Genomic DNA, 23,486 nt, shown 5'->3' on the forward strand with positions numbered 1-23,486 from the left:
TTTCTCAAACATGACCACCAAACACAAGCCAGTTGCTTCACCCTGGAAAGCCATGACAGCTGTTCGAAATGTCAGGGTTACCATTGACTATATGAACATTAGAACCTGACTCTAGAGATGGTTCTGCATTTTACACCTATTTTATAGATGAAGAACCTGAGCCACAGAAAGGCTAAGTGACTTACCCAAGATCAAACTGCTAACAGACATCAGAATAGTCTGAAGCCAAACTATTTGACTCACCAAAACCTGAAATTTTCTTTTCTTCCCCCTTCAGACTTTCCCCAGGTCAGAGCCGGTGAGCACCATGAAGGGAGGTGCCAGGACTCCATCAGCTCCTCCTGCCACTTGACACTTCAGAATAGAAGCTAAGCTGCTGCAGGGGCGACCTACTTCTCCCACGTGTTTCTTTTTAAAGATCCAACCACTGCTGATGGCTTCCAGGGAGTAGGAAGTAGAAGTGGCTCCATGGGCTATGTCCCCTCCCCCAACTAGTCACACTTGGGTCAGCTCAGCTTCCCCAAAGTAGGAAGGAAAGCACTTTGGTGCCGGAAGCCAGTCCATCCTTGCTGCTTGACACAGTCGCTGCGGGGAAGAAACATCTGCACAGCATGTTTCAAGGGACCTGGCGTATGTGGCATACTGTTAATGTTTGCTCCCCTTCTTGGCGCTATGTGTTTTAACCAAGGTCACCTCTCTGAGAAAGGTTGTTTCCCCAGGTAGGGATTTTTCCCTGAAGTTAGGGAGGGAATAAAACCCCTTAACTAAATGCCAGGCGGGTAGTTAATCACTTTAACTACGAACAATCACCCTTAAGCTACATCATCTTTACTCCCTGGAATGGAGAAAAGAAACGCCCTAACCAACCTTTGGAATAGAAATTGACAGATGTAACAAGACAATAAAAGACAGAACTTGGCTGGAGATCCTCGCTAGGCTGCTGATCAACTGAACTGTCTCCGTGTCATTTCTTCTTCACCGACTCCGTCCACACCTTTCGGGGCCCCTGGACCTGCTGGGGTTGGACCCCAACACTTTGGGTCAATGTAAAAAAATAAACCAGCCCTAGCTGGTTTGGCTCAGGGGTTATAGCCAAGGGATAGAGCATTGGCCTGTGGACTGAAGGGTCCGGGTTCGATTTCGGTCAAGGGAATGTACCTCCGTTGCAGGCTCCTCCCCAGCCCAGGCCCTGATAAGGTATCTGCAGGAAGCAATCAGTTGATGTCCCTCTCTCACATAGATGTTTGTTTCTCCCACTCCCACTCTCTAAAAGTCAATGGAAAAATATCCTTGGGTGAGGATTATAAACAAAATTTTAAAAACCAGACAACTTTATTGTGTATTAGCAGGAAATGAGAGAGGGTATGTCTCCTGTCCCAAAGTCTGCTTGCTTCCTCAAGTCAGGGATGGTTTCAGCTTGAGGTTTTTGTACCTGCAGTTCTTTCCACCTGAAATACTTCCAAAGACTCTTCACTGCCAATCCCACCTTCTTCAGAACTTGGGACAAATGCCACCTTCTCAGGGAGGCAGGCCATCCATGACCTACTTAAAATCGCCATCTCTTCCACTCTTATATCAGTCCCCCTTTCATACCCTACCCCAAATGTATAACCATCTGATGTGTCCTATGTTTGTTTCTTGTCCGTTTTCCCCAACTAGAATTTTAGCTCCACTAGGACAGGGAGTTTTGTCTGTTCTGGTGCTCCACCCCAACTCCCACAGGCTGGAACCCGGCAAGAGGCTGCCCTCTCCCAGGAAGGACCACAGCTATCTGCCCTTCCTCCCTCTGCCTCCACAGGTCCCAGTGACCACCATGATCCTCCAAGCCCTGCTCTTCCCCTGATGGAAGGGGTACAGGAACCTGGCCATGGGATAGACTGGAGTGCTGAGCTGCTCAGCATTTGGGCCACGTTGGGGATCCCAGGTCTATGAGGTTTGAGAAGAGGTTGGAAGGTGAGGGCATCATAAAACATTCCAGCTCCACCAGGATTAACAAAGGGGCCAGGAGGGCATTAGAGGGGCACTAGGGAAATAAGACTTCCTTTAGACACCCTGTCCCCTAACATGTCAATAGTCATGCCTGCAAGATGGGACAAACAAGCCCATGTGCTCCTTCTCCTATGTATTCCTTTTCCTGATCATACATACAGCCGGCGGGGTCAACCCCAGCCTCTCCTGTTGATATAAAACAGTGTGTTGCTCCTTAGCTCAAAACCCCCAAAGGCTTCTTCTCACCAAGAATAAAGTCCCAAGTTTCCACCCTAACACACAAGGCGCTATATGTAATCCACTCACGCTTCTCACTCACCTGGCTTGTCATAGGGGCCTCCTCAAAGCTCCCCTTAAGGGCCAGGCACTCTCTGGCCTGTCTTTACACTGGCTGTTCCCTCCACCTAGAACTCATTTCCTCACCTCGCTCAGGTCCCTGATCGTATGTCAATGAAAATAGACACCCTTCCCCAGCCTCTACCCTGTTCTTCACAGGCACCTCCCAAAGGCTTCCCCTTTGCTTGTTTCCTTCCACAAGGGCAGGGAGCAAGCATGATCAGTTCTGTTCATAGCTGTGGCCCCGGCCCAGGCACAGAATAGGTACTCAGTGTCTGTTGAATAACAGCTCTGGTCCAGCCAAATGGGACTGTGAAGAGAACCTGAACATCAGGAGCAACAGTGGGGGGTACAGTCAGGGGTGGGGGGAAAAGGGTCCTAGGGAAGAGTCCAGGCCTACTGACGGGGCCATACCCCCATCCTCCCCAGACCCCAAAACCCCCCTCACCAGGCCAGATCCAGACTTTGGAAAGTGTAGCAGGGGAGGCTTTAGGTTGGAAGGAGCAAAGAAGGCAAACCAAGCACACAGCTCCGGCACTAAGTCAAGTTCTTTACTTCCCAGAAGTGATGGCTGAGGGAAGGAGGAAGGGGAGGGCGAGAAAAGGAAGACAGAAAGAGCCAGAGAGAGCAAGGAGGTGGGAAGAGAGGGGACAGTAAACCACTGTTCTATGAAGTCTCAGGAGGCAAGTGCTCAAGGTAAAAAAGAGTCCTGGAGGATCGTCCGCGGCTGCGGGAAGCATCTTGGTTTCCTTCTGTGTTTAAGTCCTTGGGGGGAAGGGCTGCCGCCGCCACCGCCGCCGCCGCATTAAATAGTTATGTACATCGCAGAGAGTCCCAGGCCGTGGGCAGACGGGGGAGGGGGTCACTTCACCAGGGGCCGAGTTTTATCATCGTCGCCGCACTGGTGGGCTTTGTACTTTTTCACTTCTGCCATGTACTTGGCCCATGCATCACCTTTACTTGTTAATACCTGTGGGGAAGGGGGCGGGGGCACACAGGAGGTTGGGAAGGGGATACCAGGGAGGCTAGGAACTGGGGTCAGGACTGTCCTGAGACAGCTGACCCACCCCCAGTACCACCACCCAGAGGTCCTGGATTTGAGGTAAAGATATTCAGAGTCAAGTTATCTGGGGACCTTGTTGAAAGCCCTCCTCCCTCACCCAGTACCCCCACATCCAAGGTCCAGATGGACAGGGAGGGACAGGGCTGGTTAGCCAGGTGCTGAGGCTGTTAAGGAAAGGCCGCACGGGTAGCCCCCAAACCTGGCCTGCTCACCTCATCCTCCGTCTTCTGCTTCTTGGCTACTATTCCCGTCTTGAGGGCTAGTTTGTTTCCGCCTCTGCGCTTGCCCACCTGGGTGAAGGGACAGAAGACTGCAACGGTTACAGGAGTCGGGCCCGCCCTTGGCGGCGCTGAGGCCCACTACACCTTCCTAGCCCGGCCCGGTGGCCCGTCCTGACGCCGCGCCCAGCTCCGCCAGCCGGCCAACCTGCGCAGCAATCAGAGAGGAGCACACGCGACTCTTAGCGCCTGCCCTGGGCCCGTGATACCCAGGCAGTCTTGGGCCCCCATGATGCCCTCCCAGGGAGCGAGAAGAACCCCCACACCAGTGGGGACAGGCTCCGTCCTCACTCTCCATGCTGAAGCCTCACCCTCCCTTAGCAGTGACCACGCAGGCAACAACAGCTCCTTTTATTAAGCACTTACTGTATGCCAAGCCCTGTGCCAGTGCTTTGCATGTATCACCTCCTTTCACTTTCATAGTTACAACCATACCAATTTTATACATGAGGAAACATTTTTGAGAGGGAGAGGCCTGTACCCTTGGTCATGTTGGCAGCAAACAATGGGACTGAATTAGGATCGAGTGGGTCCAAGCCACTGAGCAGCATCCTTAACCACCAAGCCACACTGTGTCCCTAACATAATCTGGCCTGGCCTCTTGGTGGGTGCTCCCGAAACAGCCCCTCAGTGAATAGATGAAAAGGCAGGGACGACTACTCCCACTCAGCTCCTGGCATTTCCCTTCCTCAAACAGAAGCCTCCCTCCGGACTCTTGTCCCGGTCCTCCATCTGCTCCCACTGACTGAGGCTTCCCGTGCCCCACAGGCAGCAACGAGCCTGAAAGGCATCATCCTATCTCTCCACCCATCAACCAGGCATTCAGGGACCTGCAGAGCTGGGACTAGTAGTCTCACACCCATTTTTGGTGGATGAAGAAACCTGACCCCCAGTCTGTTATTCTCTCAAATTTTGGTATTTTTTTCCCCACACCACAGGGCCTTGATCTCAACACCTGAGACAAAGCAAGCTCAGAATGGAAAATCAATATTGATGCCATTTATTTAAACCAAAGTCTCTCAATCCCGCACTAACGACTGTGGAGCTGGATCACTCCTTGCTGGGGAATTTGGAGTGGGGGTTCGAGGAGGGCTGCCCTGTGCCTTTGAACAATGTTGAGCAACATCCCTGTCCTGGTCTCCCCACAGATGTCAGCAGCACCCTCTGCCCCAGTTCTGACACCGAAAATGTCTCCAGGCTTCCCTAAATAGGAAGAGCATCTCCAATTGAGAAGGACTGACCGCGGCTGGGTCACTCGTTGGTCAGAGCATGGACCCAACACGCCAAGGTTTCGGGTTTGATCTTGGGTCAGGGCATGTACAAGAACCAACCAATGGATGCATCAATAAGTGGAACAGCCCTGACCGGTTTGGCTCAGTGGATAGAGCATCAGCCTGTGGACTCAAGGGTCCCAGGTTCGATTCCTGTCAAGGGCATGTACCTTGGTTGCGGGCACATCCCCAGTGGGGAGTGTGCAGGAAGCAGCTGATTGATGCTTCTCTCTCATCCATGTTTCTAACTCTCTATCCCTCTCCCTTCCTCTCTGTAAAAAATCAATAAAATATATTTTTAAAAAAATAAGTGGAAAAACAAATCACTGTTCGACTGTCTCTCTCTCTCTCTCTCTCTCTTCCCTTTCCTAATTTAAAAAAAAAATCTGTTTTTTTATTTAATTTAAAAAAGTAAAAAGAGGACAACTGGTCTAGCCCTTTCTATCAGACAAGCCCCGTGATCCTTTTCCAGGATGGCCTCGCTGAATTCTCATCACATCAGAAGAGGAGATGTCCGTTTTTCCAAATACAAAAAATAAAGGCAGGCCATCACAGGCGCTCCAGGAAAGCAGCGATCGTGCCCGCCTGGTTCACCCGGGCACAGCCAACGCCTAGCACAATGCCCAGCACCAGGTAAGGGACTCAACAAACGGACACCGGGCGAATGAGGCTCAGGGACGCTAAGCAAATCTCCTAAGGCCACACAGCAGGCGGTCCGAGCGTCTAATCCACACATCTGAGACTCCAGACTTGCATTCGCTCCCCTCCGAGAAGGGGGAGACGGTCCCAGCATCCAGTTATGGCACCAAGCAGGCATCCTGGTTTCCCCATTCCCGGCTCCCGGTCCTCACGGGCGGTCTACGGGAAAGCCTACCCTCGCCCCCAAACCTCTCTGGTGGGGAACCCAGGTTCCGCATCTTCGGAGAGACCTGGATGTAGCCCTCCTCGGGCCGGAGCGTGGCCCTGGCTCCCGATTCCCTTTCTCGGGCCCGATTCCCGCTGCCAAGGGAGGCCCTGGCGCCCTCCCCCACCCCCGCGGCTCCTTACGAAGCTGAGCGTGGGGCCCGGGCCGCCCTTCCTCTTCGGATCCCCGGGACCCCCGGCGGCGGCGGTCGCTGGCTGGTCGGGTCGCGGCGGGCCCGGAGGCGGCTCCTCCTGCCGCTGCCGCTGCTCCTCCTCCATCTTCCGCTTGAACAGTTCGAGGAAGCTGCCGTCGTTGGCGAACAAGTTCACGCCGCCCGACACCGGGCTCGACATCTCCTCGTCCCCGCTCTCGGGCGATGTCCCCGGCCCCGACTCAGCCCATCGGCTCCCGCCGCCGCTGCCCGCCGCGGGGCCTGGCGCCTCCCGGCCCGGAGGCTCCGCCCGTCTCCCTCGGGCAGCCATTTTGTCACCAGGTGCGGCGCAAAGGACTCCGGGAAGGCCACTCCGGCCCGCGCTTGGCGCCCGACTAGTCGGGTCCCGGGCAATGCATGCCGGGAAGAGCCGCCTGGGCCTCAAGGCGTCGCAGTGGAGGCGGAACCTGAGGGCGGAGCGAAGGAGGGTAAAAACCGGCCGGCGGATCCGCGGGCTTTTCCCTTCAGCTAGGCTTGGGCGGGCATCACGGAGATGTGGTGTAGCGGGCTCTCAGGAGTGAGGTTTCCGCTTGAGACGGGGTGGGGGGAAGTGGGGTGGGGGGTTGGGGGGGCATAGCTTTCTGTGGCTAGGACCCCCTTCTTGGCACCGGAGATAATCTCGGTGGGGAGAGGGATCCCTTTTGAGGCCGTGTACTCAACTGACACGTTGGAACAGTGGTTCTCAACCTTCCTAACGCCGCGACCCTTTAATACAGTTCCTCGGGTTGTGGTGACACCCAACCATAAAATTATTTTCGTGGCTACTTCATAACTGTAATGTTGCTGCTATGAATCGTCATGTAAATATCTGATATGCAGGATGTATTTTCATGGTTACAAATTGAACAGAATGAAAGCATAGTGGTTAATCACAAAAACAATATGGAATTATATATGTGTTTTCCGATGGTCTTAAGCGACCCCTGTGAAAGGGTCGTTCGACCCCCCCCCCAAAGGGGTGGCGACCCACAGGTTGAGAACCGCTGCCTTGGAACATGGATCCCTAACTGAGTCTAGAGAGCTGGGGATCTCATCTCAGAACCAGGGTATTATTTGGCCTTTCTAAACCGGAGTCCCCCCGCTTATTATCAAGAGTGTCCGTCAAGCCCTGGCCAGCGTGGCTGAGTTGGTTGAGCGTCGTCCGGTGCCAGGAAAGGTGGTTGGTTCCATTCGCGTCAGGGCACACGCCCGGATTGCGCGCTGGAGCTCCGGTAGGGGGCGTGCAGGAGGCAGCCCATCAATGTTTCTCCCTCTCCCTTCCTCTCTCTCAAAACCAATAAAAATATTTTTAAATGTTTTAAATTTGATTTTAGAGAGAAAGGGAGAAAGAGAGAAAACATCGATATGATCAGCTGCCTCCAGCCACCACCACCCCCAACCAGGGATAGAGCCCGCTACCTGGGCATGTGCCCTGACTGGGAATGGAACCGACGACCTTTTGGTACATGGAAGGAGTCTCAACCAACTGAACCACACCGGCCAGAGCAATAAAATAGCTTAAAAACAAACACATACACACACAAAAGTGTCCGCCAAGGGCCTGGTACCCAGCTTGTATTCCTGTCCATTGCTGAGGTCCAACAGGGGGAATTCGCTAACCTGGAGTCTCCCCTTCTATGGGGAGCAAACTGCAAGAAGGTTTTCGGGAACAGGAAACACAAGGAGCGCGGTTGCAAGTGTGATCCCTGCCCTGATCTTCCCAGCATGGGGGCTCTGGGAGCACCGGACAAGGGTCTGTGGGCCTTGCACACAATTGGAGGCGGTCTCCCTCTAGGGCTAGGCCATTCGCCGCCTCAGGAGACGTCTTCGGTCAACTAATCAATCTGTCTGATTGGTTTGAGTGACGAGCCCGGGTGGCTCACAAAGGAGACGGACATGAGACGACTTGGGGACCCAGTTTAGAGAACTGGGGGGGGGGGGGGGGGAATGATCGACCTGAGGTTGAGCCCATAGCGTCAGGCCGGGGCGAGTCTGGGATCCAACTTCAGGGAAAGGGTATGGACCGGGTGCTTGGTGGGTTGCTAAGGAGAGGTGGGAGACTACCGGCACAGGCGAGTGATTGGAGAAAGTAAAAAAAAAAAAAAAAGTAGCCAATGAAAAGAGTGCTGCAAGACTTGGGGTCCAATCAGTGAAGGGGAGTATTTTGGAACGTACCAATATGTTAATTAATCGGGGGGCGTCTGTGAGAAAACATAATCGAGAGATCAACAAGGTAAACCTCGGGAATGGCGAACATTAGAACTATAGCCTCTTCTATGGCTCCTAAAAGCCAGGGGGTGGGGAACGCCCCTCGGGCTGCTGGTCCCGCTGGAGATGTGACCGAGAACTCCCCCCGCAGGTGCCTGGCGTGGTGCGCTCCGAGTGGTCACGTGAGCCGGTTCCAAGATGGCGGCAGGGGTGGCCGGGTGGGGGGTTGAAGCGGAGGAGTTCGAGGATGCGCCCGATGTGGAGCCGCTGGAACCCACGCTTGGCAACATCATCGAGCAGCGCAGCCTTAAGTGGATCTTCGTCGGGGGCAAAGGTGGCGTTGGCAAGACCACGTGCAGGTAAGGAGGCCGCGGCGGGAGCCGGGGAGACCGGTGGGTGGACCACTAGGCGAAGGGGGCGGCCCGGGACCGGCTTCTCCACGCCGAGCCGGGCACGGGAGGGAGGGGCGCCGGGGCTTCCCGGGGTGTGCTCTCCAGAAGCTACCTGGAGCGCGTGGACGGGGCCTCCCGGATTCAGGCCCGGCACCCTCTGAGTTGGACCATCTCCGTTAGGGCTCAAGGGCCGAATCACGCTGAACCCAGCGCACGGCGGCCGGGAGAGCCCTTAGGGGTCCCCGTCTGCGGGGCCACACCGGAGGGAGCTCAGAGTCGGGGCCGGGGCACCGGAACAAACGATCCTCGTCTGGTGACACGTGCTACTCTGTGCCCACGTGGGGGTGGGGGGTGGGGGACGGAGCGAGGGTAGGTGATCAGACTATTCCAGTCAACCGGTAGGAGAGGGAGGGGTTCCTGGGGCAAATTACCCTGAACAAATGGGACTGAACCATCCCGAGTGCAGTAGGAGGTTCCAGGGACCCCTTAGCTTAGCGTTGAGGGGGCGCAAGGGACCCCGTAGTTGTGCTGGCTGGACAGCTGGACCATGCCATGCTGTGCCCGCAAACAAGAAGCAGGCATCAGGCCAGACTGAACCCGGCCACTCGCCAGCTGGAGTGGTCTTCGCAAAGGTCTGCGAGGGCCCTGCACGGAGCCTGGGGACTGATCCCGCAATCACCCCTGTTCTCAGGGCCCCGGCCTCTGAGCCTCACATCTCCCCATGCAGACGGGGAGCAGGCCCTGACCCCGTGCTCCCTACCTTTTGACCTTTTCCTTGCCCAGCTGCAGCCTAGCAGTCCAGCTGTCCAAGGGGCGGGAGAGTGTTCTTATCATTTCTACGGACCCGGCCCACAACATCTCCGATGCATTTGACCAGAAGTTCTCCAAGGTGCCCACCAAGGTCAAAGGCTATGACAACCTCTTTGCCATGGTGAGTAGAGCAAGGCTCAGCTCCCCAGTCTGGCCGCGGCCCATTCAGGTCTTTCCTGTGCACATCTACCATCGGCCCATCTACATCCTTTGTCATTCCTGTCTCGCCCCTTCTTCAGCGTACCCACAGGGAAACAACTGAGGAATGCTTGTGGAGCAAAAAGGAAGCCAGAGCCCTGACCGGTTTGGCTCAGTGGATAGAGCGTCGGCCTGCGGACTGAAGGGTCCCAGGTTCGATTCCGGTCAGGGACATGTGCCTGGGTTGCGGGCACATCCCCAGTGGGGAGTGTGCAGGACGCAGCTGATCGATGTTTCTCTCTCATCGATGTTTCTAAGTCTCTATCCCTCTCCCTTCCTCTCTATAAAAAAATCAATAAAATATATTTAAAAAAAAAAAAAAGGAAGCCAGAGCGACTGGAGCTTAATGAGCAAGGGGAGGGAGACATCAGCGAGGTCAGTCAGAGCCATGTGGGGTAGGACTTTGTAGGTCACCGGGAGCAGTTTGGCTTTGATTCCAAGTTTAATAGGAAGCTGTTCATTTTGAGCAGGGCAATGTCATAGCCTTGACAAGTTCCCTGTGGCTGCCGTGCGGAGAATGGATTATAAGTTGAGGCTGGAAGTAAGGGCAGTGACCAGGCAAGAGATAAGGGCAGCCAATACTAAGATGGAGGCAGAGTGTTGGGGGACAAAGGTTGGATTTGTGATGTCTCTTGAAATAAAGCAGTACAGCTGCTTGGTTGTAATGGGTGAGAGAAAGAAATGAATTTTTACTTTAAGAGAGGGTGGGAGGAAAGGGGAGAGACAGAGAGGGAAACATCAATGTGTCTCTCTCACATCCATGGGTTTCCTCCCACACGCTCCCTGATTGGGGCCGAGGATCAAGCCCGAAACTGAGGTGCGTGCCTTTGACCGGAAACGAACCTGGCACCCTTCAGTCCACAGGCCGACACTCTATCCACTGAGCCAAACTGTCTAGGGCTAAATACATCTCTTGGTTGGCCCCTGAGCAGCTGGGATGAGGAAGACTAGCAGAGAAGCAGGTTTAGAAGGGACAAGTCAAGAATTCTATTTTGACCACAGTGGATCCACGGTGCCCACTGGACATCCAAGTGGGGACACAGGACAGTGGCTTAGCTGTGTGAGCCTGGAGCTCGGAGGAAGTTGATACTGATTTGGGGGTCACTGTCCCGAGGGTGGTATTGAAAGCTGTGTGAGTAAAGGAGAATATGAGAGAACAGAGAGCCCAGAGACAACCTGAGGGCATGTCAGCATTTAGGGTCCAGAAGTGAAGGAGGCTGAGAAGGAGCCATCGGGGAGGTGGGAGGCGAGACAGAGGTTATAGCCTCCTGAGCTCCAGGAGGACAAAGGAACTTGGGCAGAAAGAGGTTGTCTGCTCCAGCAGGTGCGTCCGTTTTAGAGACCCTGGTGAGTGGGGGCAAAAGGCTGTCGGGAATGGGTGAGCTGTGGAAATGGAGACGGTGATCGCCATGACGGGGGCCGAGAAATGGGGCCTTCACTGGAGGGAGACGGAAGGGGGGTGAGGAGGGCTTTCTTGAGAAAGGAGACGCTGGAGCATGCTTGTTTGCCAGTGCAAATACCTTACCAGGGAGGGACAAGTAGTGTTGCAGGAAGGAGTGAGGGTGCTGACAGAGGACTGTCCTCGTGTGGGAGTGAGCTACATACAGCGCACAGACCTCTTACAGGGACTCTCCGGGGCAGGGATGCGGACGCAGGGTGGAGGGCCTGGGGCATTTCCTGGGGGGAAGGGATAAGGTGTTGACGGCCAGTGGCTTTTCTTTCTCTCTCAGGCCCAGGTGAGGCACAAGTCTTAGCAGAGAGCACGGGGTGACTGGGACGGAAGGGGGTTGAGGAGGCATAAGATGGGACATAAACACTTGCCAGAGTGGATGGTCTGGCTGTTGGGTGCCATTGGAGTTTGTGATTGGGAATGGGGAGCAGGTGGGAGTTATTTGTCAGGTGCGCTCCCCTCGTGTTCACCTCAGTGTGGCCACACCAGGGACCCAGGAATAACCAGGATGGGGATTTTGGCAACCACAGAGGGAAGGGGGCGTGTTTTTGTAGAGGCAACCTTTGGAGCCTGGGCTGGGTAAGGGTGCCGGCCAAGCGGGACACTGACAGTGAACTGGGGTCAGGGGAGAGGGAATGAGGTGGCCCAAAGAGGTTTAAATAACTGCAGCAGGCACAGCTGGCATGGCTCAGTGCTGGAGCATTGACCCATGAACCAGGAGGTCACAGTTTGATTCCCAGGCAGGGCCTGATTTCGAGCCTGATTCCCAGTAGGGGGCTTGCAGGAGATAGCCAATAGATGATTCTCTCATCATTAATGTTTCTGTCTCTCTCTTCCTCTCCCTTCCTCTCTGAAATCAATAGAAACATATTTAAAAAATAACAGCCGGCCGAGACCGGTTTGGCTCAGTGGATAGAGCGTCGGCTTGCGGACTGAAGGGTCCCGGGTTCGATTCCGGTCAAGGGGCATGTACCTTGGTTGCGGGCACATCCCCAGTGGGGAGTGTGCAGGAGGCAGCTGGTCGATGTTTCTAACTCTCTGTCTCTCTCCTTTCCTCTCTGTAAAAACTCAATAAAATATAAAAACAAAAAAAAACAATTTAAAAAAATAAAACAAAATAACAGCCGAACCAGTGTGGTTCCGTGGTGAGCATCGACCTATGAACCGGGAGGTCACAGTTCGATTTCCGGTCAGGGCACATGCATGGTTTGTGGACTCCATTCCCAGTGTGGGGTGTGCAGGAGGCAGCCGATCAATGATTCTCTCTCATCTTTGATGTTTCTATCTCTCTCTCCCTTTCCCTTCCTCTCTGAAATAAAAATATATTTTAAAATAGTAATAACTGAAACGGGAGGCAAGGAGGCCCAGGCAGAGAATGGGGTATGTGAGCTCAGAGTTGACCCGGTGACTAGGAATAACCATCAAGGGTGTGACTGGGTGTGATGGGTCGGGCAATGGATACACAAGCTCTATGCAGGGGAGTGGACCTCTGAGGCCAGTGAGGGGGACTTCATCGCAGGACCTGTGCAGTCATCAAGGAGAGGTGACATAGGAGGATAGAGAAGGAGGCATCAAGTCAGGAATGGCCAGAGTCCCCAAGGATGGTCATATCTTTGTGATTCCACATCTTGTTGAGGACTTCCTGTGTACAGACAGTTCCTGGTGTCCTCAGGGGGCTGACATTCTGAGTGGGGAGACAGATGGGAAATGTGATGAGTGTATCATGTGAAGGGAGGCTGGATGTTAAGGAGAAAAGCAGGTGGGACAGTGAGGACTGTGTCTGCCCTGTTAGATGAGATGGTGAGGGAAGACTCACATTAGAGAATAATCTGGAAGCAATCAGGGGCCAGGTGGAGGAACAGCCAGTGCAAACCCTGCAGAGCGCTTTGGCTTCCCTCTGTGGACACTGATCACAAAAATTTGCAATTTTCCATCTGTTTTTAAAATTGTTTGACCCTTTGAGCGGTCAGAAGACCTTAATGCCTGAGGGAGGGCCATGGCACCTTGGGGGTCTCCCCAGCCTCTTCCCTGATGGGGCCCTCTTCGGGCTCCCCTGGCCCTGGTGCCCCCCAGGTGAGAAGGCCCTGGGAGTAGCAGAAGCAGCCTGAGTCTCGATCCCTTGTGTTCCCCCCCCCCAGGAGATTGACCCCAGCCTTGGCGTGGCAGAGCTGCCTGACGAGTTCTTCGAGGAGGACAACATGTTGAGCATGGGCAAGAAGATGATGCAGGAGGCCATGAGCGCCTTCCCAGGCATTGACGAGGCCATGAGCTATGCAGAGGTCATGAGGTCAGGCCCGGCAGGCTAGTGCGGCCTGGGACTGGGGTGGAAGAGGGAGCAGAGCGGGCCTGACCTTCATCTCCCCGCAGGCTGGTGAAGGGCATGAACTTCTCAGTGGTGGTGTTTGACACGGCGCCCACGGGCCACACGCTGAGGCTGCTCAACTTCCCCACCATCGTGGAGCGGGGCCTAGGCCGCCTCATGCAGATCAAGAACCAGATCAGCCCCTTCATCTCACAGGCAGGCAGGGCCCCAGGGCATCCAGGTGTCCCCTGAGTGGGAGCCAGTCCCCAGGCCCCCAGATGTGCAGTGACAAAAGCCTTTCACACAACTCTGGATCCACGATTCCCAATGGGGGGGAGGGGATCTTCATTATGGGGGACTTGGTGTCCCTGCCCCTACCTGCTGAGTGCCCCAGACAGCTTGAAAGCACACATTTCAGAGCCAGACAGCCCAGGTTCAAATGTTTTGCATTCTAATGTGACCTAAGGCAAGTCACTTCATCTCTCTGGGCCTCACCTTCCTTGTCTGTCAAATGGAGAGCATGCGAGTGTCCCTGTTGTTAGCATGATAACATGACAGCCGCGCTTCTACACACATCTCACCTCCAAGGTGGTGTGTGTGACCCCCCTTTGGGTACCTGTGTCCCAGATCAGTCACATTTGTGGAGCGCTTACTTTGTGCCAGGTACTGTTCTGAGCACATGACATGTTTCAGTTCAATTAGCATACCAGCCCTTGGAGGTAAGGTCTACACATGGGGAAACTCAGCATTCTGGTCAAGCCACCTGGCTGTAGTCCCCCAAAGAGGCGGAGCTGGGATTTGCCCCCTGTGGTCTGTTCAAGGGCCCAGGCTTTTAACCACTGGGAGGTGGTTAGCAGGCCCCCCACCTACGAGGTATAATGGTCCCAGGTAAGCCTCAAGCCCTCCCATGTCCTCCCCCCAGATGTGCAACATGCTGGGCCTAGGGGATATGAACGCAGACCAGCTGGCCTCCAAGCTGGAAGAGACGCTGCCTGTCATCCGCTCTGTCAGCGAGCAGTTCAAGGATCCTGTGAGTCATGGTGCACATAGACAGTGAGAGGCTCCGGGACCAGCACCTGGCCCTCACTGTCCTCTCACATCCTGCAGGAGCAGACAACTTTCATCTGTGTGTGCATCGCCGAGTTCCTGTCTCTGTACGAGACAGAGCGGCTGATCCAAGAGCTGGCCAAATGCAAGATCGACACACACAACATCATTGTCAACCAACTCGTCTTCCCAGACCCTGAGAAGCCCTGCAAGATGTGTGAGGCCCGCCATAAGATCCAGGCCAAGTACCTGGACCAGGTGTGCATGCCCAGCCATCCACCCAGCCCTCAAACCTCTGGTCTTGGCAGTGGGGACCCGGCCCATCCTAACCATGGCACCCCCAGCCATTTACTCTGCACTCTGAGTCTTTGCTCCATCTTCCCTCTGACCTCTGCCCCAGCCTCCTGCTCTTCACCCCTACTTCAGTCCCTTCCCCCTAATTCTGGCCATGAAGGAATCTGGCTGGCCTGGCCTGGATACGTCTGACCCTGGGGAGCCAGAGGTCCAGCCCTGGAAACTCTGACCCCACTGGCACCACTCCCGCCTGTGACCCTATGAAGACTGACCCTGGGAGGCCCCCATCTCAACCCCTTCGACCTACCCACATTCTGTCCCTGCCTGCAGCCAGGCCCCTGACCAATGTCCTCTGCCCCCTGTCCCGGCCACAGATGGAGGACCTGTATGAAGACTTCCACATTGTGAAGCTGCCTCTGCTTCCCCATGAGGTGCGGGGGGCGGACAAGGTCAACACCTTTTCTGCCCTCCTCCTGGAGCCCTACAAGCCGCCCAGCACCCAGTAGCACTGCTGCCAGCCCCAGCCGCTACCATTTCCACCCACTCTCCACCCCACCGGGGCAGAGTTTGCACAAAGTCCCCCCAGAGTACAGGGGGAGCCACTTGAGGTGGGAGGCGGGGAGGGGGTCTGTTCCCCCTGGTGGGGCTGGGGTGGCTGTAGCTACCCCTCACCTCTCCCCGCCTCTCGCTTCTCAATAAAATGATCTTAAACTACTGTGGGTATTGATACAAGGATTTTGGAGTCAGCGCCTCCATGAACAGTTGCACAGGTTGTACTCTGCACAACAGTGTCACAGCAAGAGGGATGCAGTCACAACAGACTAACAAAGATGCGTGTTTGTTATGGCAATTTTGGAAGGTGGGTGTCTTCAGTAAGGGGGTGCTTTTTCTAGCTCTGTATGGGTAGGGGTGTCCCTGCCATAACGCCTGAATTGGCATATACCCCCTTCCTTTGAGGCTCAAGGGGTGTGGGAACCAGGAGACCCATTGGTGTACCTCAGGCGGGTGGGGAGCGGATTAGGCAGGCAGCGGCCCAGTACCTGCTGTTTGGTTTGGAAATTAGTGGGCACCCTGGGCCGAGGCTGGGCTGGCCAGACTAGGGATTAACAGTCTCCACCCCCCAATTCCTGCCCCCTGGGATGGAATTCGCTCCACCCAGCACAGTTCCAACCAGGAACAGATTAGGTGACAATGATGGTAGAGGACTCAGGCCAAAGGTATCCCTGAAGTCCTAACTGTAGAGCCGTCTCACTGAGTGGCCTCGTGTTTTCCTAGTTTGAGCTTCAGCTCTAAAATGGAGGCAAGTGTGGCCATTCACAGAGCCATGGGACAACTTCACCTGGCCCTGGAAGGATCAGTCGGCACAGCACCCTGGAAGGCATCCAGGGGGCCCCCTTATCTCCTTCACTTCTCTTTCTGCAACTGCCTGGACAGGCACATTCGTCCCCACCTGGGGGACCCAGCACTGGCAGGACCTTATGCTTGCAGGTTCCAAGCCAGAGCTGGGTGGGGGTGGGGGAAATGGACAAGAGGTACCTGAGGACACGCATGAGTCAGGAAGTGTTCAAACTGTGCACACCCAGGGTCTGGGTGTGTGAGGGTGTGCGTGCATGTAAGGGGAGCCCAGCCACAAGCCCAAACGTGTCCTGGACTCGGTTGTACTGGGTGTGCACAAGCAGGTGTGGGCATGTTGGGGTGGCATTTGTAAACAGTGGCAAAGACCCCTGGCTCCCAGCTGAACCACCTGGGTTCAAATCCCAGCTGTGCCATCAAAGGACTGTCATTTGAGCCTCAGTTTCCCTACCAGATAGTGGGAATGACGAACACCAACTTCATAAGCCTGCTTGTAAGGACTCGGTGAGGTGAAATAAGCAACGTCTTTACAAATGTTGTTATTCATTGTTACAATGAAGCCTGTGAGCTAGCTTGGGCAACCTGCCCCTAGCCCAGCTGGTGTCCAGCTGTCAGAAGTGTGTGGGGACCCTGTGGACTGGAGGAGGGAGATGAGCGGGGAGGGGAGAAGCTGGCTGCAGTGTGTATAAATATACATCCTAGGGAGTGGGGGCCTCTGGTCAGGAATGGAGCTGCATCAACTTCAAGCCTGTCCCCTGCCCCCGGCCCCCGCCCTGGGGCCAACAGCTAGCAGTGCCAACCTGCATCCACTTTTATGGGCTGTCCGGCAGCTGGACAGCGAGGAGCAGGTTTGAGGGTAGCCAGCCTGGGCCAGTTCCTAATTACCCCAGGCGGGGCAGACATATGCCAGGCTTGGAACAAGGTGTCCTGGCTGACAGGGCTTCCGGGTGGAGCCTCGTAAAGCTATCCACATTCCTAGTGTACAAGGTGGACTGGAGGGGCCCAGGGTCTGGACCTCAGAGCTTTCACACCCCCCCACACACCAGGCTGTGTGTTTGGGGAATGGGATAGGGAGGCTGCATGTCTGTGCCAGGCTAGGAGTGTCCACTCTGTAGGTGTGTCTGTGAAGGGGGAACATCTCTCCTGCCTCCATGCAAATGTGGGGACACGTTCTTGTGTCCCCAAGCTTGTGTGTTCACGACAATGCTGAGAGGGTCTGAGATCTGAGGTGTGTCTATGGGGGACGGGGGTGCCTGCACACCCACTAAGGGGGCATTAGAGAAGGGGGTCTCATCAATGTGCAAATGCAGGCGAGTTTCATGAGTTATGGTATGACCCTGTCTGGATGGGACTGTTGAGGGTCTGTGGCTGTGGAGGAGGGGTCACTGTTGTATGTGTGTGTCCTCGCAACACTGACGGATCTGAGGCCCCCAGGAGCATGTGCAGCCATGTAGAGGGCAGGCATCCCCTCATCTGTTGTGTGACCACGGGTGCATCTTTGTGCAGGGAAACCAGGAATAAATGTGTGTTACCACCCTCTGTGGGATGGTGTGTGGCTGTGTGTGAAGACTCTCTGGGCTCTGGGTGGGGTCTGCGCTTAGCTGGTGTGTGTCCATGTTGAGGGAAGCTAAACTTGTGCCTGGGTCTCTGATGTATGTTTCTAAGCACAGTACATCTGTGTGGCAGTATGATTACAGGTGACTATGGAGTGAACCAGCCCCACTGAGCTGTGTGTGTGTGTGTGTGTGTGAGAGAGAGAGAGAGAGAGAGAGAGAGAGAGAGAGAGAGAGAGACTGGGAAGGACACAGTCCCCGCCCTCTCTCCCAGCTCTGGGTCCAAGATCCCTTGGACCTGCCAGTGACTGCCAGGGAGAGAGACAGGGAGGAGCGAGGGAGGCTGGTTGGATTTCTCCCCCTGCTCCAGGTAACAAACTAGCCAGACTTCTACACATTTCTGAGGCTGCAGTCCAGGGGTTCGAGCCAGGGAGGGACTATCCACGCCCACTCAGCCCCCTCCCACTCCAGGGTCTGGCTTAAGCTACACCCAGAGTTGAAGCCACCTGCCCATCTTGTCCCTGTGCCTGTGTGTCCTGCGCCTGCCATCAGGTGAGTAGGGCCCGGGCCCAGGGGAATAGGGGACCCTGAGGACAGGTGGGCTTGTGGGCAGGAATCAGGCAGGAATCCTTCAGAACCCTCAAAGCATGGAGTGGAGAGCTTGGAAGGCTGGAGAATGAAGAGAGGACAGATCCAGGAGACCCAGAAGAAGGGGAAGGATAGCTAAGTGGGAGTGTGGGAGAGTGGGAGGCCAGGGTAGCTGTGCAGGAGAAGGGGCCAGCTTGAGGCCAGTGGGTGCAGAAGGGAACCTGGGGGCCTGGAGGCTTGAGGATGGCTTCCTGGGGCTTCAAACGGGAGTGCAGGGGTGGAGGAAGGGCAGAGACTGGGAGCTAGGGGAGGGGGGACAGGTGGGATCTGAGAAAGGAATGGGGTGGGGCAGCCTGAGAACCCAGAAACGGAGGCACTGGGGACTCCCGGAGTAGGGGAAGCTGCAGATGCAGTCCAGGTAAGGGAATGGGATGGGATGGGGTAGAAGGCAACTCGGTTGACTCAAGAGTTTGAGAGGTGGAGGCTGGTGAGGGCCTGAGGAGGTAGGCGCAAGATGTGGGGTGCAGGAGTCCAGAAAGGGGGTGGCCTGCGGGGGAAGGCTTGGGGAGGGCGGCAGCGGGAGACGGGGCTGAGCAAGGCTGGGAGAAGGCTGGACCGGGGAGGTGGCTGGGCCGGGGCGGGCACGCTGAGCTGAGTCAGACGTCCACCTTCACCCCCGCCCGTAGCCCCCAGCCCTCCCTCCGGTCCCCCCACCCCGTTCCTCCGCCACAGGTGGGCGGTCGGTCCGATCCCTCCTCCTCCGGCCGGACCGGCCGGCGCGGCGATGACCGTCACCTACACGGCCCGTGTGGCCAACGCGCGCTTCGGCGGCTTCTCCAAGCTGCTGCTGCTGTGGCGCGGCAGCATCTACAAGCTCCTGTGGCGGGAGCTGCTCTGCTTCCTCGGACTCTACATGGCGCTGAGCGCGGCCTATCGGTGAGGCCCCGGCGGCGTGCGGGCGGAGGGGGCTGGCCCGGCCCGGGGTGAGGGACGGAGCGGGAGGAGAGCGCGCGCTGGGGAGGGAGCTCGCCCCTGACCCCGCACCCCTGCCCGCAGCTTCGTGCTGACCGAAGGCCACAAGCGCTACTTCGAGAAGCTGGTCATCTACTGCGACCAGTACGCCAGCCTCATCCCCCTCTCTTTCGTTCTCGGTGTGTTCGCGCTCGAGTTCCCTGTGCCCCATCCCCCGCCCCCAGAAACCATTCATGCCTTTTGGGGACCCCCCACTCCTGCCTCTCTGGGACGCCCCTCAAATCCAGCCCCACAGACCCCCATTTCTGCGTCCTCTAGACAGATGTAGCCCCTTGGACATCACCTGGTCACCTGCCCCTTGAGAATTCCATGTCACCCGAGGGTTTGCCCCTGGCCACCTCGGGGACTGCGCCTGTGTCTGCATAGATTACTAGTGCCCGCCCCCCTCCTGGCCCAGGAGCCTCCTCCAGAGACCTCACATGACTCTGTCCCCCCAAGTCCAGCCTACGAAGTATTTCCCTGACAAGTCCTGGCCCCAGCCTCCTTCCCATATGCTCTGCCCACACGGGTGGGGTTACCAGCCTACGCCCCGACATGGATCCTGTGTCCAACCCCTTCGTATGTCTCAGGCCCAGGGGCTACCTGTTGCCTCTGCCTCCGCACTGAGACTCCAGGCTCCATCTCAGGTGACTCCCAGGTAACCAGAGTGACCCAGGCTGCTCGAGCCACTCTGACCTCAGGGCTAGACCCCCGAGTTCCCAGCCCAGGTGGCCCCGCGGGGTCAGGGTGGCCAGCCTGCCGGGTGTTGCGGACGCGGGCTCCATGTCACTCCTCTTCCCACAACCTGGGCCCACAAGCCCCTGCCCCGTGTCGCCACCGAGCGCCCCTTCCCGGCTCTGCCGCAGGCTTCTACGTGAACCTGGTGGTGCACCGCTGGTGGAACCAGTACCTCTGCATGCCGCTGCCCGACGCGCTCATGTGCATCGTGTCGGGCACGGTGCACGGACGCGACGAGCGCGGCCGCCTCTACCGGCGCACGCTCATGCGCTACGCGGGGCTCTCGGCCGTGCTCATCCTGCGCTCGGTCAGCACCGCGGTCTTCAAGCGCTTCCCCACCATCGACCACGTGGTGGAGGCTGGTGAGCCCCCGGCTGGACGCGGGAGCCCGGCAGGGCGGAGGGCGGAGGGCGGAGGGCGGGGCGAGTGACCCGGGGAAGGACGAGAAGGCGGGGCGAGTGACCCGCCCCCCTCCGCCGTCTCACCCCTCCAGGGTTTATGACCCGCGAGGAGCGCAAGAAGTTTGAGAACTTGAACTCATCCTACAACAAGTATTGGGTGCCCTGCGTCTGGTTCTCTAACCTGGCGGCACAGGCCCGGCGGGAGGGCCGCATCCGGGACAACAGCGCCCTTAAACTGCTGCTGGAGGTGGGCTCGCCAGCTGGCCATTCACACAAAACACCAGAGACATTATACCGTCAGACGACGAGCCACGCGCCTCCCACGAGGCCGATTCCAAACACCCTTCCCTAGCAGCCCCCAGGTGCACAGCTATACATGCCCCCCCCCCCGTACACTCGCCACTCAATACTCTCCCTGGAGCCCCCAGAAGCACACGGTGACCACTCACCTCCATCCCAAGTACCCACACTCAGTCCCCACGTGTGAGCTCACCAGCCAGGCCCGCTCAGTACTTGCATCTGCCCGCAGGAGCTGACTGTGTTTCGGGGCAAGTGTTCGATGCTGTTTCACTACGACTGGATCAGCATACCCCTCGTCTACACCCAGGTAACCCCGCAGTGCCTCCTCGGAGACCCATCCTCAGACGCACTGGTCTCAAGGGGACATGGAGGACCAGCTAAGACCCTGCCACAGTGACTCCTGACCCCTAGCCCTGGTCTCTCCGAGAACCCGAGGCCAGGAGAGCCCTGACCTGGCCACTGCTGCCCCCAGGTGGTGACCATCGCCGTGTACAGTTACTTCCTGGCCTGCGTCATCGGTCGTCAGTTCCTAGACCCTGCGCAGGGCTACACAGACCACAACCTTGACCTGTTTGTGCCCGTCTTCACTCTGCTGCAGTTCTTCTTCTATGTCGGCTGGCTCAAGGTGGCTGGGGCCCTGAGCCTGGGCTCCAGGAGTGGGGCATGCGGGGTGCGGGGTTCTCAGGTCTCTGCTTACCTCCCTTCTCCCCACTCAGGTGGCAGAGCAGCTCATCAACCCCTTTGGAGAGGACGACGACGATTTTGAGACCAACTTTCTGATCGACCGCAACTTCCAGGTGAGACTCCCTTGAGCCCAGGCCCAGGCTCCCCAGGTGGCCCTGGCCTCACTCACCCCTGCCACGACTTGCCCAGGCCTCGCCTCCGCACCATCCTTCTCTCCTTGGCATCACACGCCTGAGGGCCCAGGCCTCGGTGCCCATGCTCTGCTACCCCGCCTAGCACGTGTCCACGGCTGCAGGTGTCAATGCTGGCCGTGGACGAGATGTACGATGACCTGGCTATGCTGGAGAAGGACCTGTACTGGGACACAGCGGAGGCTAGGGCCCCCTACACCACGGCCACCGCCTTCCTGAGGCTGCAGCCCTCCTTCCAAGGCTCCACCTTCGACATCACGTGAGCCAGCGGGGGTGGGGGGGGGGCGGGCCTGCTGGATGCTAGGCTTATGGCACTGTGGGGACTAACTGAGGGGGGTCTCTGGGACCCCACAACAGAGCTCACGGCTAAACTGGAACTTTGGGGCTAAGAGCTAAAGTCTATGAGGAGAGTGATTGCGGTCAAGGTCTGGGATCAGGCCACTAATTGGGGTCAGAACTAAGGGCTAAGGTGTGTGAGGGCTGGATGGGTGGCCATAGGCGATACAATGCCACAACTAAGCCTTTGAGGCCTAAGTTTGAGCAGAGCCAGAGGACAAGGCCTGGCTCTTGGGTGAGCGGCCACAATCTTTCGGGATGAGCGAGACAAATGGGTGAGTGCAGCCAGGAAAAGCAGTGGGCCTTGGTCCCACCTGTCAACCAAGGAGAGGGGCGAGGTAGCAGGGCTGACCCCCTGTCCGTCCCACAGGCTGGCCAAGGAGGACATGCAGTTTGAGCGGCCCGACGGCGTGGACTTGCCGCTGGGCGAGGCGCATGGCGATTTCTGGCAGCGCCTCCCGCCGGTGGGCCTGGGCATGGCTGCAGGAAGCCAGCTGGGCCGGCGCCTGTCCGTGTTGCGCCGCAAGAACAGCGGGGTGTCCGAGGCGTCCACAGCCGCCAGCTGCGCGGGCACCAGCGCCCTCGATGGCGTAGCCCCGGAGGGTGACTGTGGGGACCTACTGTTGGACTCCGGACTTCGAGAGCCGGACCCCGAGCCCCACACTGGGCCAGAGCCGCCAGCCCCTGGGCTGGACGCTGAGCCCTTCACCAGAGTGTCCATGCCCGCACCCAGAGGGCCGGCTCCGCCCTGGCTGCCCAGCCCCATTGGCGAGGAAGAGGAGAATCTAGCTTGAGGCCCTTGGGCCCAAGATCCCCAAGAACAAGGAATCAAGACCCACACCAGACCCACACCGCACCCACGCAGACATCTGGGACCGCATAAGGCCCTTGCCGGCTTTAGACCAGTTCCTGCTACCCGTGCTCCCGTCTTCATGTCTGGCCTGTGTCTCCTGTGGGCCGGCCCTGGGCTAAGGGTAAAGGGATTTTTCCAGCTTAGAGCAGCTCATTCTCCTACCAGCTCTACTCCCCCCGCCCCCCCCCCTCCCCGCCTGGAAGGGCCCTATGTGTGTGCTGCCTTTATTGTTTCCTTAAAATGGAGATACGAGCGCCTACCTCTTTGAGCTGTGAGGATGGGAATGAAATAACAGCTTTAAGGCATTTGTACATAATAGGTGCTCAATAAAATGTTAGTGGTTTCTACTCAAATGCTGTTAGTCTGACTTCTCCTGCCGCGCATTATGCTAAGTCTGATTTTAGTAAATTTCCAGGTTATTTCATGACGCCCTGCCCACTTCTTTCCAAAGTCTGCTCTCTGAAATGGCCGCATCAGTGCACACTTTACTCATTCATTCATGTACCAGCCACAGTCCCAGGACTACAGCTTCCTGCTGCCAGCCTTGATTTATGATTCTACAAGCAATCTTTCTACACCAAGTCCCTGAATTCTCACATACCCTTTTAGTGCTCCTGGTCTTAATTCAATCATCTGCGGATGACCTCTGTATTTAGATGTCCACACAGGATCCCTCCCGTCTCTAGACCCATAGATCCAACTGTCTTCTCAATGTCTCCATGTAGGGATCTCTCAGGCACCTCGGA

At 56.8% G+C, this 23,486-nt stretch overlaps 3 protein-coding genes across 3 annotated transcripts; 2 read left to right on the top strand and 1 right to left on the bottom strand.

Moving 5' to 3' along the window:
- Positions 1-2,855: 2,855 nt before the first annotated feature.
- Positions 2,856-6,375, bottom strand: TRIR (telomerase RNA component interacting RNase). The gene is made up of 3 exons (XM_081092461.1): positions 5,985-6,375; positions 3,601-3,678; positions 2,856-3,295 (listed from the first exon to the last, which is right to left on the bottom strand). Exons 1-3 carry the CDS (start codon positions 6,321-6,323, stop codon positions 3,188-3,190), a joined length of 525 nt encoding a protein of 174 aa, XP_080948587.1. The 5' UTR covers positions 6,324-6,375; the 3' UTR covers positions 2,856-3,187.
- Positions 6,376-8,405: 2,030 nt separating this feature from the next.
- Positions 8,406-15,442, top strand: GET3 (guided entry of tail-anchored proteins factor 3, ATPase). Its single transcript, XM_081092460.1, has 7 exons — positions 8,406-8,598; positions 9,415-9,562; positions 13,228-13,376; positions 13,457-13,607; positions 14,314-14,421; positions 14,499-14,696; positions 15,107-15,442. The coding sequence occupies exons 1-7, from the start codon at positions 8,438-8,440 to the stop codon at positions 15,236-15,238; spliced, it is 1,047 nt and encodes a 348-aa protein (XP_080948586.1). The 5' UTR covers positions 8,406-8,437; the 3' UTR covers positions 15,239-15,442.
- A 4,474-nt stretch (positions 15,443-19,916) lies between these two features.
- Positions 19,917-23,090, top strand: BEST2 (bestrophin 2). Its single transcript, XM_081091834.1, has 7 exons — positions 19,917-20,337; positions 20,469-20,623; positions 20,906-20,983; positions 21,149-21,301; positions 21,393-21,473; positions 21,656-21,810; positions 22,258-23,090. The coding sequence occupies exons 1-7, from the start codon at positions 20,154-20,156 to the stop codon at positions 22,679-22,681; spliced, it is 1,230 nt and encodes a 409-aa protein (XP_080947960.1). The 5' UTR covers positions 19,917-20,153; the 3' UTR covers positions 22,682-23,090.
- Positions 23,091-23,486: the final 396 nt, after the last annotated feature.

Source organism: Myotis nattereri, assembly GCF_964212035.1.
Source record: "Myotis nattereri genome assembly, chromosome: 5".
Lineage (NCBI taxonomy): Eukaryota > Metazoa > Chordata > Mammalia > Chiroptera > Vespertilionidae > Myotis > Myotis nattereri.